The sequence below is a fragment of the Stegostoma tigrinum genome, chromosome 8, assembly GCF_030684315.1.
Source record: "Stegostoma tigrinum isolate sSteTig4 chromosome 8, sSteTig4.hap1, whole genome shotgun sequence".
NCBI lineage: Eukaryota > Metazoa > Chordata > Chondrichthyes > Orectolobiformes > Stegostomatidae > Stegostoma > Stegostoma tigrinum.
Genome location: NC_081361.1, coordinates 101300578 through 101316227, shown reverse-complemented (window position 1 = coordinate 101316227; position 15650 = coordinate 101300578). Strand labels below are relative to the sequence as shown.

Below are 15650 nucleotides of genomic sequence, written 5' to 3'. Positions count from 1 at the left end.
ATGGAGCTGTTTCCGAGCTGTATGACTTGATGATTCTATGGGATCATACTGCAAATCAGCAGTCCAGCCATTTAGCTCTTACTGTGTGGCGAACGAATAGAATAAAATACTCAGGTAGACTGAGGCTAATGGCAAGCTCCTGGTTATAGAACATAGAACATCAAACACTACAGGCAGAACAGGCCCATCAGCCCTGGATGTTGCGCCGACCTGTGAACTAATCTAAGCCCCTCCCCCTACACTATCCCATCATCATCCATATGCTTATCCAAGGACTGTTTAAATGCCCCTAATGTGGCTGAGTGAAACTACATTGACAGGCAGGGCGTTCCACGTCCTTACCACTCTCTGAGTAAAGAACCTGCCTCTGACATCTGTCTTAAATCTATCACCCCTCAATTTGTAGCTATGCCCCCTCGTACAAGCTGACATCATCATTCTCGGAAAACGACTCTCACTGTCCACCCTGTCTAATCATCTGCTCATCTTGTACGTCTCTATTAAATCCCCTCTTAGCCTCCCTCTCCCCAATGAGGACAGACCCAAGTCCCTCAGCCTTTCTTCATAAGGCTTTCGCTCCAGACCAGGCAACGTCCTAGTAAATCTCCCGTGCACCTTTTCCAATGCTTCCACATCCTTCCTGTAATGGGGCTACCAGAATTGCACACAATATTCCATGTGAGGCCGCACTAGCGTTTTGTTGCAGACGACACTAAGGTCGGTGGAGTTGTGGATAGTGACAAAGGATGCTGTAGGTTGCAGACAGACATAGATAAGCTGCAGAGCTGGGCTGAGAGGTGGCAAATGGAGTTTAATGTAGACAAGTGTGAGGTGATGCACTTTGGTAGGAGTAACCAGAATGCAAAGTACAGGGCTAATGGTAAGATTCTTAGTAGTGTAGATGAGCAGAGAGATCTCGGTGTCCATGTACACAGATCCTTGAAAGTTGCCACCCAGGTTGACAGGGCTGTTAAGAAGGCATACAGTGTTTTAGCTTTTATTAATAGAGGGATCGAGTTCCGGAACCAAGAGGTTATGGTGAAGCTGTACAATACTCTGGTGCGGCCGCACTTGGAATATTGTGTACAGTTCTGGTCACCGCATTATAAGAAGGATGTGGAAGCTTTGGAAAGGGTGCAGAGGAGATTTACTAGGATGTTGCCTGGTATGGAGGGAAGGTCTTACAAGGAAAGGCTGCGGGACTTGAGGCTGTTTTCATTAGAGAGAAGAAGATTGAGAGGTGACTTAATTGAAACATATAAAATAATCAGAGGGTTAGATAGTGTGGATAGCCTTTTTCCTAGGATGGTGACGGCGAACACGAGGGGGCATAGCTTTAAATTGAGGGGTGTAAGATATAGGACAGATGTCAGAGGTAGTTTCTTTACTCAGAGAGTAGTAAGGGTATAGAACGCTTTGCCTGCAATGGTAGTAGATTCGCCAACTTTAGGTGCATTTAAGTCGTCATTGGACAAGCATATGGACGTACATAGAATAGTGTAGGTTAGACGGGCTTCATATCGGTATGACAGGTCGGCACAACATCGAGGGCTGAAGGGCCTGTACTGTGCTGTAATGTTCTATGTTCTATGTTCTATGTTCTATGACATCACAGCTCTGGAACTCAATCCCTCTACCAATAAAACTTAACACACCGTAAGCCTTTTTACCAGCACTATCAACCTTGGTCGCAACTTTCAGGGATCTATGTACATGGACACCAAGATCCCTCTGCACAGCCACACTACCAAGAATCTTTCCATTGCCTCGGTATTCTGCCTTCCTATTATTGTTCCCAAAGTGAATCACCTCACATTTATCCGCATTGAACTCCATTTACCACCTTTCAGCCCAATTCTGCAGTTTGACCAAGTCTTCCTGCAACATTCTTCCAACCTGTCCACCACTCCACCGACTTTAGTGTCATCTGCAAACTTACTAACCCATCCACCTATGCCTGCGTCCAAGTCATTTATAAAAATGACAAACAGCAGTGGTCCCAAAACAGATCCTTGAGGCACACAACTAGTAACCTGACTTCAGGCTGAGTATTTTCCATCAACCGCCACTCATTGCCTTCTAACCAAAAGCCAGTTTCTAATCCAAACTGCTAAATCTCCCTCAATCCCATGCCTTTGTATTTTCTCCAATAGCCTACCATGTGGAACCTTATCAAAGGCTTTACTGAAGTCCATGTACACCACGTCAACTGCCCTTCCCTCATCCACATGCTTGATCACCTTCTCAAATAAAACTCAATGAGGTTTGTGAGACACGACCTGCCCTTGCCAAATCCATGCTGACTATCTCCAATCAAATTGTTGCTTGCTAGATGATTATAAATCCTATCTCTAAAAATCCTTTCCAAAACTTTTCCTACAATAGACATAAGGCTCACCAGTCTTTAATTACCTGGGTCATCTCTACTGCCCTTCTTGCACAAGGGCACAACATTTGCAATCCTCCAGTCCTCTCGTACTAAACCTGTAGACAATGAGGACTCAGGGATCAAGGCCAAAGTCTCCGCCACCTCCTCCCTAGCTTCCCAGTGAATCCTCAGAAAAATCCCATCCCGCCCAGGGGATTTATCTACCTTCACACCTTCTAGAATTGATAACAATTCCTTACTAACCTCAATCCTTTTAAGTCTAATAACCCATATCTCAGTCTTCTCCTCTACAATATTCTCCTTTTCCTGAGTGAAAACAGATGAGAAATATTCGTTTAGCACCTCTCTGATCTCCACAGGGTCCACACACAACTTCCCACTTCTGTCTTTGACTGGCCCTATTCCTACCCTAGTCATCCTCTTATTCCTTACATACCTATAGAAAGCTTTAGGGTTGTCCTTTATTCTACCTGCTAATGTCTGCTCATGTCCCCTCCTTGCTCTTCTTAACTCTCTCTTTAAATCCTTCCTAGCTAATCTGTAACTCTCCATCACCTCATCTGAAACATCTCATCTCATCGTCACATAAGCCTCCCTCTTTTGCTTAACAAGAGATACAGTTTCTTTGGTAAACCACGGTTCCCTTACCTTATCACTTCCCCCCTCCCTGACAGGGACATACGTATCAAGGACACGCAATATCGGTTCCTTAAACCAGCTCCACATTTTGATTGTCCCCATCCCCTACATTTTGCTAACCCATTCTATGCCTCCTAAGTCTTGTCTAATCACATTATAATTGCCCTTCCCCCTCTATAACTCTTGCAAAGGAGAGTTAGAACATGATTGTATTGAACTCCAACAAAATTCTCATCAGAAGACTTGATCTATTGTTAAGAGAAAAACAAATGAAATTGTTAACTCATTTGATTTGCAGCATTCCCAATGAAATTGCATCTGTATAAAGTAAACCATGACAAGGTGCTTCGCAGGAGTGGTCATCGCAGCGATCTGACACTAATTCCCCTGAGGAGATGTTAGGGACAGGTAACCAGAAGGTTGGTCAAAGGGCTAGGTATTAGGAGGCCTCCATGAGGAGGACTGAGCCATCAAGGGGGTGGTGAGGTTGCGAGGAGGGAATTTCAGAGCTCAGGCACTGAAGGCTGTGTTATCGATTGTGGAGTGATGACAACCAGGCAAACATAAGAGGACAGAAGTGCAGAGTTTCTAAAGGAGAGTGGAGGATGTTTGTGAGGCTGAGGCTTGGTTAGGGGGAATAAGGGTTTTGAAGTTGAGGCTTAGGTGCTTGGGAGCTAATGTAGATTAGTGGGCACTGGATTGATGGGTGAATGCGACTCAGTGTGAGAGCGTTTAAAAGCAAAAGGAAGTGCATTGGAAATGCAACGTCTGTTTGAGTCAATGTGAAAATGCAAAGCTCAGTGAGTGTTACATGACTCATAGAGCATATGGTAATGTGAAGGTTGCCCTCCCAGTGATTTTTATCGTGACTGAAGCCACTGTTGATCAGCCAAGCATCAGGGGACACTAAATACTAAAAGTAATTTTCCCTAATAGAATCTTACAGTTCAGAAAGCGGTCATTCAGCCCACGATATCACCTTGGTAACCTTTGGTGGAGATAAATGTCTCTTTATTTCCCTTGTCTCAGTTATTTGAAATCAGTGGCTCCTGCTCACTGACACACTTTCCATCATAAATTAGTGTCCCCCACTCGCTCAAACGAATGCTCCCATAATTGCAAACATTTCTATTGAACAAGATAGACTGGAGTTATTTTCTTTGGAGAACAGGAGACTGAAAGGGGACGTGAGTCAGATGTATATAATGATTTGTGTCATAGACAGTGTCGGCAGGAAGAAACTTCTCCCCTTTGTGGAGGAATCAATGGCCAGGCGCAGAGGTTGAAAGTGAGGGGCAGCAGGTTTCGAGAAGATGAATCTGCAGCCCCATGGCTACAAAAACAGGCCTCACAACAATTCGCAAATTCCTTGTTTTCAAATCATACATCCAGGCTTATAAATCCCTGGGATTCAAACAATTCCTTCTCATTTTAGTCCACACTTTTAAACAGACCAAAAGCAAAAATATGTAGTCTTTACAAAATTGGTTCTTACAAAGCAGCTGCACTTCAGTTTGCTGTGACGCATTTCGAGAGATCTCCAGCTGGTGAAAGGTACAGGATAAAAGTTTATTCCTCATCACCCGATGGGTCTGCTGATTGACAATGGCCCCTGGACCTAATATGGGCATAGTGTGAACTAGAAGGAGTAGCTCATTCGCCTCCATGCTTGTTCTGATGTTTAATAAGGTCAAGACTGATCTGTTTGTGTTTCAAATTCTCATTCGCCCCCAACAATCTTTGATTCCTGGCCTGACAAGAATCCAATCACCTCCATCTTAAAAATATTCAATGACCTGCCTCCTGAAGCAGGAAGGTCCAAAGTGACACAATCCTCTAAGGGACAAGAATTGTCTTCATCTCCAACCTAAATGGGCAATGCCACCCCACCTACCACCGCCCCCCCGCCCCCCCACCCCCCCACCCCAACCCAGTTCCGGACAGACTTACAAGAGGAAATCTCCTTCCCACAGTCACCTTGTTGAGACCATTTAGGATCTGTTACACTTCAATCAGATCCCCCCCACCTCCCACCAACTTCACTCTCCTAAACCTCAGGAGAAACAAGCCTAGCCTGTCCACCCTTTTCCCACAACCCAACCCACTCACTAACTTTTCAATTCTCTTACAAGAATGAAAGAGCAGGAAAATCACAGAGGACCAGGCACTGTGTGGAGTGAGAAATGGAGTGAACGCCCCAGATCAAAAGCCTTCCATCAGAACCTGAAGAGAAGGTAGAGTGTTAAGAGTTTCTAAGCCAGTGGAAGGGATCGGGACAGCAATAACAAGTGCTTATCAAAGTGGTCGTAGGTTTGGAAGGTGATGTCTGAGGATCTTTGGTGAATTTCTGCAGTGCATCTTGTAGATAGTACACACTGCTGCCACTGAGGGTCGGTGGTAGAGGGAGTGGATGTTTGTGGATGTGATGTCAAATAAGTGGGCTGCTTTGTCCTGGATGGTGTGAAGCTTCTTGAGTGTTGTTGGGGCTGCCCCCATCCAGGCAAGTGGGGAGTATTCCATCACACTCCTGCCTTGTGCCTTGTAGATGGTGAACCGGGTTCAGGGAGTCAGGGGGTGAGTTACTCACCGCAGTGTTCCTAGCCTCTGGCCTATGCATAGTCATCTAACATATGATTCTGAAAGGTGGACACAGTGCATTGTCAATGTCCAACTCACACACAGATATACCCACCATAAGATCACGGTCACAAAGAGAGATGACACGTACCATAACCAATCACCGCGATCACGGCAAAGATGACAAACCAGAACAAGACTCCGGCTGTGAAGCGGAGCAAGAGGATGAAGATGAGACTGACGATCATAGCAATGACCAGCCCACTGGAAACAAACACATTCAAAATGAGAGGAAGGAGGCCTCCATAAAATCCAAACTGTTTTCATTGAGCAGAGGAGACTCAAACTTATGTTTATCTAGCATATTCATAACCTGACCTCATAAAATGCTTCACAGCCAATGTACTACTACGGTAATGTCAAAAACAAAGTCAATTTGTGCATAGCAAACTCCCGGTCACATAATGATCAGACAATGTGTCTTTAGCGATGGTGATCAGGGATAAAGATTAGTCAAACCAATGGGGATAAAGAAAGAAATTGTGTTTCTATCATAGCTTTTATAGTCTCAGGACATCCAGGAGTACTTTGCAATCAATGGAGTACTTAATGAAGGGATTTTCACACAGCAAGATCCCACAAACAGCAATGTGATCAGGGTCAGATCATTGCCTTGTGGTGATACTGCACAGCAGTAAAACATAGAGCAGTGACGTCCCCAGTTCTGCTTCGAGTTGTGAACAGTTCTGGTCCACTTACCTAAGGTAGGGTAGACAGACACTGGGGACAGTCCAGAGAAGGTTCACTAGGCTGATACCAAGTATAAAGAGACTGTCTTGTGTGGGGAAGTTGAACAGGTTGGACAGTAAATGCTGAGGTTGAGGAGAATGAGTGGAGACCTTATTGATACAAGATACTTAGGGGGGCCTGACAGGGTAAACACAAAAAAGTGGTTTCCTCTTGTGGGAGAGGCTGGTACCAAAGGGCATTGTCTCAGAATAAGGGTCAGCCATTGAAGACATGGATGAGGAGGACTCCTTGTTTTTTCTCCAAGGTAGTGAACCTTTCCCTCACGGCTAGTTTATTAGGTGTATCCAAGGCTGAGACAGGCAGATTTTTAATTGGTAAAGGAATCAAGGGCCCTACTGAAAAGGCAGGAAAGTGGAGCTGAAGTTAATCAGATCAGCCATGATCTCATTGAATGGCAGATCAGCCTTGATGGGCTGAATGGCCTAGTTCTGTTCCAATGGTCTTATGGATGTGTGATTTTTTTTTACAGAATCACAGAAAGGTAAGAAGACTATTGCATTCATCAGGAAGTACAAATGGGGTGTCTGGTTAATATTACAGCTGAAAGACAGTGTTCCAAGCTGGTGTGTCCTGTCATTTTTAACAGTCCCAATTCCCACACTGTCACTGATTCGTAACAAAAGACATTGATTCAGATGTCCGAGACTCCAGTGGCAAAGCCAAACATGGGCTGAATAATTTCTGACAACTCTTAAAGTGTGTCAATCTCATAAATACAATGTTGTAAACCTCCCCGGTGTTTAATTAACAGCAGCTCCCAGTCAGGTCATTCATGTGTAAACACAGAGTGGGCAGATAAATTGGTGTCACTGATGAGTTGTATGTTATTCCCAGAAAGTGACATTAGGAGAGGATGGAAGGTTGGTGTGAAATTGTCTTGAAAACTAAGGGACTGTAAATCAGTTTAGACGAGACAGCATTAATTTTGTTAACAATCCCGAGTGAAGTTACAACAAAGTGTGGCTCTTTAATCAGCACTTACATTAAGATCCAGTACCAAGAGTTGGTGTAATCCTCAAATATCTTCATCCAAATCTCCCTGGCATCGAGGACATAATTTATTCCTCTGCAATAAATTTGAAGCATGTTACATCTTGCACTCAGTCATTTGCAGTTGTCCAGTCTGGGCCCTAGTTTAACAAGGCAATCATTACAGCTTGATGTAGCAGGCCAACAGGTTAATCTTCATGTTAAAAGCAAGGCATTAGGTAAGGCTGCAGTAGTGACAATACTTCTCATTTCATTCCAGTAAATTACATAACTAGCCTTCAGTAGTGCACTTTTCAATTCCGTTAGAAGAGACTTTTTTTAAAACAGTGAGCTGCAGTCTTCAATGGGTTTATTTATGGTAGCGATGATGTAGAGGTGTTTGTGTTAGATTAGGGAGGACGAGGTCAGGTGGCTCAGTGGTTAGCACTGCTGCCTCACAGAGACCTGGTTTCAATTCCAGCCTCGGGCGACTGTCTGTGTGGAGTTTGCACATTCTCCCCAGGTCTGTGTGGGTTTCCTCCGAGTGCTCCGGTTCCCTCCCACAGACCAAAGATGTGCAGGTTATAGTGAACTGGCCATGCTAAATGGCTGCATAGTGTTCAGGGACGTTTAGGTTAGATTGATTAGCTATGGGAAATTCAAGATTATGGGGATAGGGTAGAAGGGTGGGATGCTCTTCGGACAGCCAGTGTGGATTTGTTGGGCCAAATGGTGCGTTTCCACACTGTATGAATTCTATGATTCTATCAGAAGTCACACAACTCTAGGTTGTAGTCCAACAGATTTATTTGAAATCAGAAGTGCTTCAAAAGCTCCAAAATCAAAAGATTTCAAACAAACCTGTTGGACTATAACCAAGTGTCTTGTGACTTCTGACTATTTATGGTGCTCACACCAACAAGTTAATAAATAATGTGCATTTATACAGAAGATTTTCACAACCTTAGGATTCCCCCAAGTACTTTACAAATGTTGAAATGTTGTTAGGGCTCATCTCTGCTCCAAAGTAGGAAATGAGGTGGCGAACATCTGCACAGCAAGATCCTACAGAAAGCAGCAGGAAAACGAGCAGATGATCTGTTTTGTTTAGTGATCTGTTTGTGGGATAGATGCCAGGGCAACTGGGACAACTGCCCCTGCCCTCTTTCAGCCCAGTGTGACAGGATATTTTGTGTTTCAGGGAGCAAGCAGGCAGAGCATTGGTTTATCCGACAGATGGCAATAACAATTAGCCATCAATTATCCAAGAGTTTAACCTGGTTAGGGGAGCAGAATTTCAGATTTCTGGGGGGGCTCTGTGGTAAGTTGTCTTCACCCATAGTGGGGGCAGGTATGTGGAACTTACAGCCTAAAAACGGTGTTGGATGCAGAAACCCTCAAGATATTGAATTGGATGTTTCATGACCTGCATGTACTCAATGGGCCGAAGGGCCTGTTTCCATGATGTAAAAGGTCTATCTTTTGAAAGAGGCTGATTGAAGTAGGGTATCTGAGTGGCTCTCCCTGTAAATGAATTAAAACCTTCCAAGGAGAAAAGAATGTTGACAAAATGAAATCTCGCTGAGAAATTTCTATTTGTTATAGCCAATCTCTGACAGGTGAAGTGTTGAAGTACAACAATGTGTGACAGCTGATTAATCCTGTGAATAAATCATTCAGTGAATAAGTCAGAGAAACGATTCCTATATTGGCCTGTGTAGCGATGGTAACAAGGTCAGCCAGATGGATGCTATTGAACATGAGTTCCCCCATTGGGGCTGTTAATCTGGCCCAATCAGGGAGTCCTGGCTGACAGATATAAACAGGAGTGTCAGAGGCTCTGCTCACTCTGAGGATGCTGGATCAGTGTCCAGGATTCCCCATGTGTGAATAAAGGGTGACCTGGTGACAGGATACTGGCCCCTGTGGAGTTATTTCAGTCTGGGTTTGCTTGAGACACTTTTGAAACTTGGGGCTGAAAGACAATTTGGAATGGTTCAAACTTCAACATGCATGAAATTTTATTCATTTATGGGATGAGGCTGTCGCTGACCAGGTAGCATTTATTGTCCATCCCCTAATTGCCCAGAGGGCAGTTATGAGTCAACCACATTGCTGGGGTCTGGAATCAGATGTAGGCTGGATCAGGTAAGGATGGCAGTTTCCTCCCCTAAAGGGTATTAGTGAACCAGGCAAGTTTTCCAATAATTGACAATGGATTCACAATCACCATTAGACTGTTAATTCCAGATATTTATTGAATTCAAATTCCACCATCAGCCATAGTGGGATTTGAACCTGGGTCCCCAGAACATTATCTGGGTCTCTGGATTAACAGTCGAATAATATCACTAGGCCAATTAAAGTTGGATTTACTTTGCACAGAATGTGCAAAAACATGTAAAAGATTGCACGGTCCTGGTGGTCACTGAACCTGAAACGTTAACTCTGTTTCTTCTCGCAGATGCTGCCAGACCTGCTAGATTTTTCCAGCAATTTCTGCTTCTGTGGCCTACTCTTGTTCCTCGTTTGTAAAATTGTGAAGATTGTATCATTTAAATTTGCTGTGCATTTGATTATGGACTAAACTGGGAAAGGGACTGTCTTAAAAACCAAGGAATCTAGAAAGGCTTTCTGCACATTTTAAAAGCAAGCTAACTGACACTCATTGTAAGTATTGTTTACACAGCTAATTGTTCAAGCAGTAAAAGGGGTGGGGGGGGGGAGAGATTAGTTGCAGATGATGTGGAGCTAAGGAGGGTGCACAAAAGGAAACTCAGCTGGCAACAGTAGCTGATATACCACGGAGTAGAGCTGGATGAACACAGCAGGCTAAGCAGCATCAGAGGAGCAGGAAAGCTGACGTTTCAGAGTAGCTAATTAGTCTATGAAGTGGTGACCAGTTATCGATGACCAAGGCTTTCTCCCCGCCAACAGCTGTGTGAGTGGCTCCCTGGAAGCTGAACAACTTCTGGACGTGAATATTTTGACCCTAAAAGACATCGAATCCGAAAGGGGAGGAGTCTCCTTTATTCTGGAGTAAAAACACCTCAGGCTCAAGGAAAACTGGTTCAATTCCCCTTCTCGGTTGCTGCAAGCTGTAACCAATTAGTCAGGGACTTTATCAGTTGTGAACCGGCTGCTCCGTGCCTCCTGCAAAAATGAAAGTACCTAGAGAAGAAGATTAGAGAGCAGCAGGTCCTGGCAAGCTAAAAGGATCAATTCAGTGAAGCCTGTGGACAGGGAACTGCTTTCTCAGTCTTTTCCTCGACTGTAACATCAGTGTGTTTTTGTATCTGTGGCTGTACGTATGTCTGTGTGCAGAGGGCAAGCGTTATAAGGGGATCTGAGTTGTAACTAGTAAAATCATATGAATGGTTCATAATTGGTCATCTCGTTAGAATCTACTTATTTGTAACGAATAGTGATTCTTGTTAAGAAATGTGGTTTATGTTTTCTGTCAATTGGGGTCTAAAAGGCAGGGAAAATAACAGACATTTACAAGCTTATTAAAATCTTTAACTTTAGTGACAGGAACTAGTTTCCAGTGCATTACCCCAGTGAGTCGTGACAAAACTCAACCTAAAGGTCACATTTTCAAATTTGTTATCAAGTTTTAGAACCCACAGTCAGCAATTCCTTGAGGAAAGTTCACACTCCAGGGACAAACACAAATTTCCTCTGAACTGGCCTTATACAGGACCTGTCAACCCTCAAGGTTTGGCTGAGAATCTCCAAAGCTCAGATGCAATTAGGAACCTCGGTGAGAAATCAGTGGAGCCTTTGAACAACGCATTAATTCAGATATAATCCTTTGAAAATTTACACATTATTATAAAGGTTTCAGAGATGAGAGGAAAATGAAACAGTGCCAAGATTATTCCAATTAGACAATGAACTAAACTCACCAAATAAACACAGCGGCAACAAGAGCGGGTCAAAGGCTGGGAACACTGTGGTGAGTGACTCACCTCCTGACCCCCCAAAGCCTGACCACCACCTACAAGGCACAAGGCAGGAGTGTGATGGAATACTCCCCACTTGCCTGGATGTGTGCAGCCCCAACAACACTCAAGAAGCTTCACACCATCCAGGACAAAGCAGCCGCTTGATTGGCACCACATCCACAAACATCCACTCCCTCCACCACCGACACTCAGTAGCAGCAGTGTGTACCATCTACAAGACGCACTGCAGAAACTCACCAAAGATCCTCAGACAGCACCTTCCAAACCCATGACCACTTCCATCTAGGAGGACAAGGGCAGCAGATACACGGGAACACCACCACCTCCAAGTTCCCTTCCAAGTCACTCACCATCCTGACTTGGAAATATGTCACCATTCAGTCACTGTCGCTGGGTCAAAATCCTGGAATTCCCTCCCTAAGGGACATTGTGGGTTTACCTATAGCCCATGGACTGCAGCGGTTGAAGAGGGCAGCTCCGCATCACCTTCCCAAGGGGGAAACTGGCAGTAAATGCTGGCCCAGCCAGTGATGCCCACATCCCATGAGTGAATGAAGAAGGGTGAAGAAAGCATCTGTTCACGTTTTGATTGGCTGTGTGAAAAGAGGCACCTGGAGATGAGCCAATGGAAGAAGGAAAGTGGCCAGAACGTTCTGGTTGAGGCCACGTGATGGCACATCTAGTCGAGGTGGTAATTGCCCTTCGCTCAGATGACAGAAGCTGTCAGCAGCTTATCAGTGGGAAGTGGAGTCAGTGCGTCTCGAATTACCACAGCATAATGATCTCACTTCCAGATCAGATCAGTCATAGACTACTAATCCAGACAATATGATCTCAAATTACTCTAGTGCAACCTCAGAACAAAACATTAGCTTGATAAAAGTCTTCTGTCAGGAAACATGGCTCTGAAGCCATCAGAGTCCTGTAAAAATTCTCTGCTTGTTTATGTGTAACTGGTAGGAAAGGGGTGCATTTTTGCCCAGTCTGGTTCTATTTATGAATCCAGTCCCTCACCAGTCTGACCCTTTAAGTTAATTGGGTCAAGGAAGACAGTTTGGTGCAATGGACATTAATATACAACAGTTCAAGAAACCAGATCTTCAGAGAGCAGTTAGGATTGGGAAAGAAACCTCAGCCTGTCTCACAACACAAACGTCATTAGAGTGAACTAATAAAATTAAGTTTAGAGAAAGAAAATGAGCTCTTCACATCTCCACTGTGGCTTCAATATTCCGTTGTAAATGGAGAAAGACATTCCGCTTTCCGCAACCCTGCAGATCACACCGTCCCTACCGTCAGCCTCATCTAAACACCACTCCCTCAGCAGTGCACTCAGACCTCCCGTCATTCCATCAGTACAACTTTCTGAATTAAAAGAAGGAATATATAACACCTCTCACAATCTCAGGATGCCCTTTGCAGCCACTGAGGTCTCTGTTGTAGCACTGGAGGTATGGCAGCCACAGCATGCACAGCAAGATCCCACAGTCAGCAATGTGAGGATCACCAGATGATCTGGTCAGACAAGAGAGCTACCAGTGGAAGCTAGATTCCTTCACAAGCCACCCCAGCTCTTCAGGCTCCTCTTCCCTCTTTGCTGAAAACATTAATGTTTTCCCCCGATTATAATAATAACACTGACTCTGGTTTCTTTGTGATGTCTAATGTGTCGTGTGAACAGGAATATTGGGACTGGGGGAAAGCAGCAAGCCTGAGTGAACAGCTTCAAGTGGTTTAGTTGTTAAGCATGGAATGTTAACATCTTCACTGGGGACGGTCAAATCAGTCAAGCATTAGTTTGAGCGGTCTGTCTATCACGCAAAGCTGTTCACTGTTAGAATTGACAATAGAGTTCAATTCCAAAGAATTACATAGAACATATAGCACTAATCCAAATCCAACCTCGAGATACACTCCACCCAAGCTCTCTCCCAGCCTCGTCAACTCACTCTATAAATATGGTTTTGATTGTTAAGAGGATCAAAGATTACAAGGAGAAAGCAGGAGAATGGGTTTGAGAAACTTAGCCATTATTGAATGGCAGAGCAGGGTTGATGGGCTGAATAGCCTAATTTCTGCTCTTATGTCTTTCGGTCTATCTGCATATCTTTCAGTGCTTGCCATGTTCCTCAATGTGTCAAAACAATTCTACCCCCCCCCCAAACCACTCTTCCCCACTCCATGGGAAGAACTCCCACATTTCCTCTACCCTCATGGGAGTGAGTTCCTGAACATTCCTCCTTCTATGGGAGCGACTCCCACATTCTTCCCCCTCTCTGTGACAGCAGGGCCCACATTCTCCCCTCTCCTCCTGGGAACCAGTCCCACACCCCCCCCCCCCCCCCGCTCACCCCTTTAGGGAAGGAAATCTGCTGTCCTACCTGGACTGGCCTACATGTGACTCCAGGCCCACTGCAACGTGGTTGACTTCTAACTGTCCCCAGGCAATTAGGAATGGGTAATAAATGCTAACTAGTAATGCCTTCAAGCCATAAATGAATTTAACCCCCCACCCACCAGCCGAGGGAAATAGTCTCTCCTGAATTCATTACTGTTTGATATTGATGGTTCCTAATTTCCAGTTTTACCTCAAAGCTGGTAACATCTTCTCTCTGATCCCTTCATCATGTTAAAGACCAGTAAAAGCATGCCCCTAGCCTTTGCTTTTCGATATGAAAGAGCCTCAGGATCAAAATTCCTGAATTGTGGAACTGCCTCTCCTCGTTGCGTCACTGGTTGGGGAATAAACATTCTTCTCCCTCCAGAAAAGCGACCTGCTCACCTTCACCCTTGGGTCACTGATCCTTTGGGAGCTTTTGTGCCATTTGTGTGCCAACTCAGTGCCATTTGCACCTGAACCTGTTCGTTCCAATCCCGGGCAGTGGGCAGCAGTAAAATCCAGGATTCCAGACTCCGATTGCATCAGGAATTGGCCTGGGATCAACATGAGTTAAAGATGAATCTGCCAGGTGCTGCTGCCAGTGACACGTCAGGCTAACAACATCACATTCACAACCATCTGCTCTTCTCCACCTGCTCTCCCAATATTTCGATTCTTAAGTTACAACATTTCTGGAGAGTGAGATCTGTTTGACTGTCACTCAAAAAAAAATCACACAGTCAGGTCACAGGGGTCTTTCTGATTGGCCATTCTTGAGGATGGGCGTTTTGTACAACCAATGGCAAGTTTGGGAGTGGGGGGGGGGAGAGAAGGAGACAGTGATTGGATCTCCAGGAATACTTCCTCTTGCATTCGTTCACAGGGTAATTCCCATAACTGGCTGGGCCAGTATTTATTACTTATCCCCAACTGCCCAAAGGGCATTTAAGATTCAAGCACATTGTTGTGAGTCTGGAGTCACATGTAAGCCAGATCAGATAAGGATGGCAGACTCCCTCTCTAAAGGACATCATAGATTCAAAGAACCTCTACAGTGTTGAAGCAGGCCATTTGGCCCAACAAGTCCACACTAATCCTCCAAAAAACATCCCACCCAGACCCACCCTATACCCCAACCCTGCATTTCCCACCCTAGACACTATGGGAAATTCAGCATATCAATCTATCTAACCTGCACATCAGTCCACGTAGCCTGCACATCTTTGGACTGTGGGAGGAAACCGGAGCACCCGGAGGAAACGCACGCAGACACGGAGAGAATGTGCAAACTCCACCCAGACAGTCACCCGAGGCTGGAATCGAACCCGGTCCCTGGTGCTGTGAGGCTGCAGTGCTAACCGCTGAGCCACCATGCTGTGACATTAGTGGACCAGATGGGCTTTTATGATAATTGTCAGGGTCACATCACAGAGATCCAGTTTACATTGCAGATATATTAAACGACCTTCAATTCCACCAGCTTGTGAGGCAGAATTAAAACTCATGCACACCCAGAGCATGACCTACATTAACCTCTGTGTTATCACCTAAGGGACAGCAGCCTGTCAGGGTGTGCCCAATGGAACCCAACAAGGATCTGGCTCAAATCTGTCTGGGGTCTGAAATTATTCACTGCGATTATAAACGATTGAAATGAGATACTCACTATTTCAAACTGACTCTGAGCTACTCTATACACAATGTGCAGGAAGAGGCCATTCAGCCCCTTGAGCCTGCTCTGCCAATCAATACGATCATAGCTGCTCTGATTGTAACTGCAGATCCATATTCCCGCATGTCCCTAGGGATTACGGAGGAAACTGAAGTTGAAGTTACGTGGGGAGACAATGGTTGAGTGGTATTTTCGCTGGACTATTAATCCAGAGGCGCAGATAACGTTCTGGGGACCCAGGTTTGA

The 15650-nt window shown here is 44.9% G+C and overlaps 1 protein-coding gene across 5 annotated transcripts in view; it reads right to left on the bottom strand.

Annotated features, from left to right (window-relative positions):
• Window positions 1-15650, bottom strand: part of slc44a5b (solute carrier family 44 member 5b) — a 276251-nt gene that overhangs the window by 55831 nt on the left and 204770 nt on the right. For all 5 annotated transcript variants that reach the window (XM_059648177.1, XM_059648181.1, XM_059648180.1 and 2 more), the window contains 2 exons: window positions 7398-7481; window positions 5757-5869 (listed from right to left, as the gene is read on the bottom strand). In XM_059648177.1, the coding sequence (XP_059504160.1) occupies window positions 5757-5869; window positions 7398-7481 (197 nt within the window). The remainder of the gene's footprint in view (window positions 1-5756; window positions 5870-7397; window positions 7482-15650) is intronic.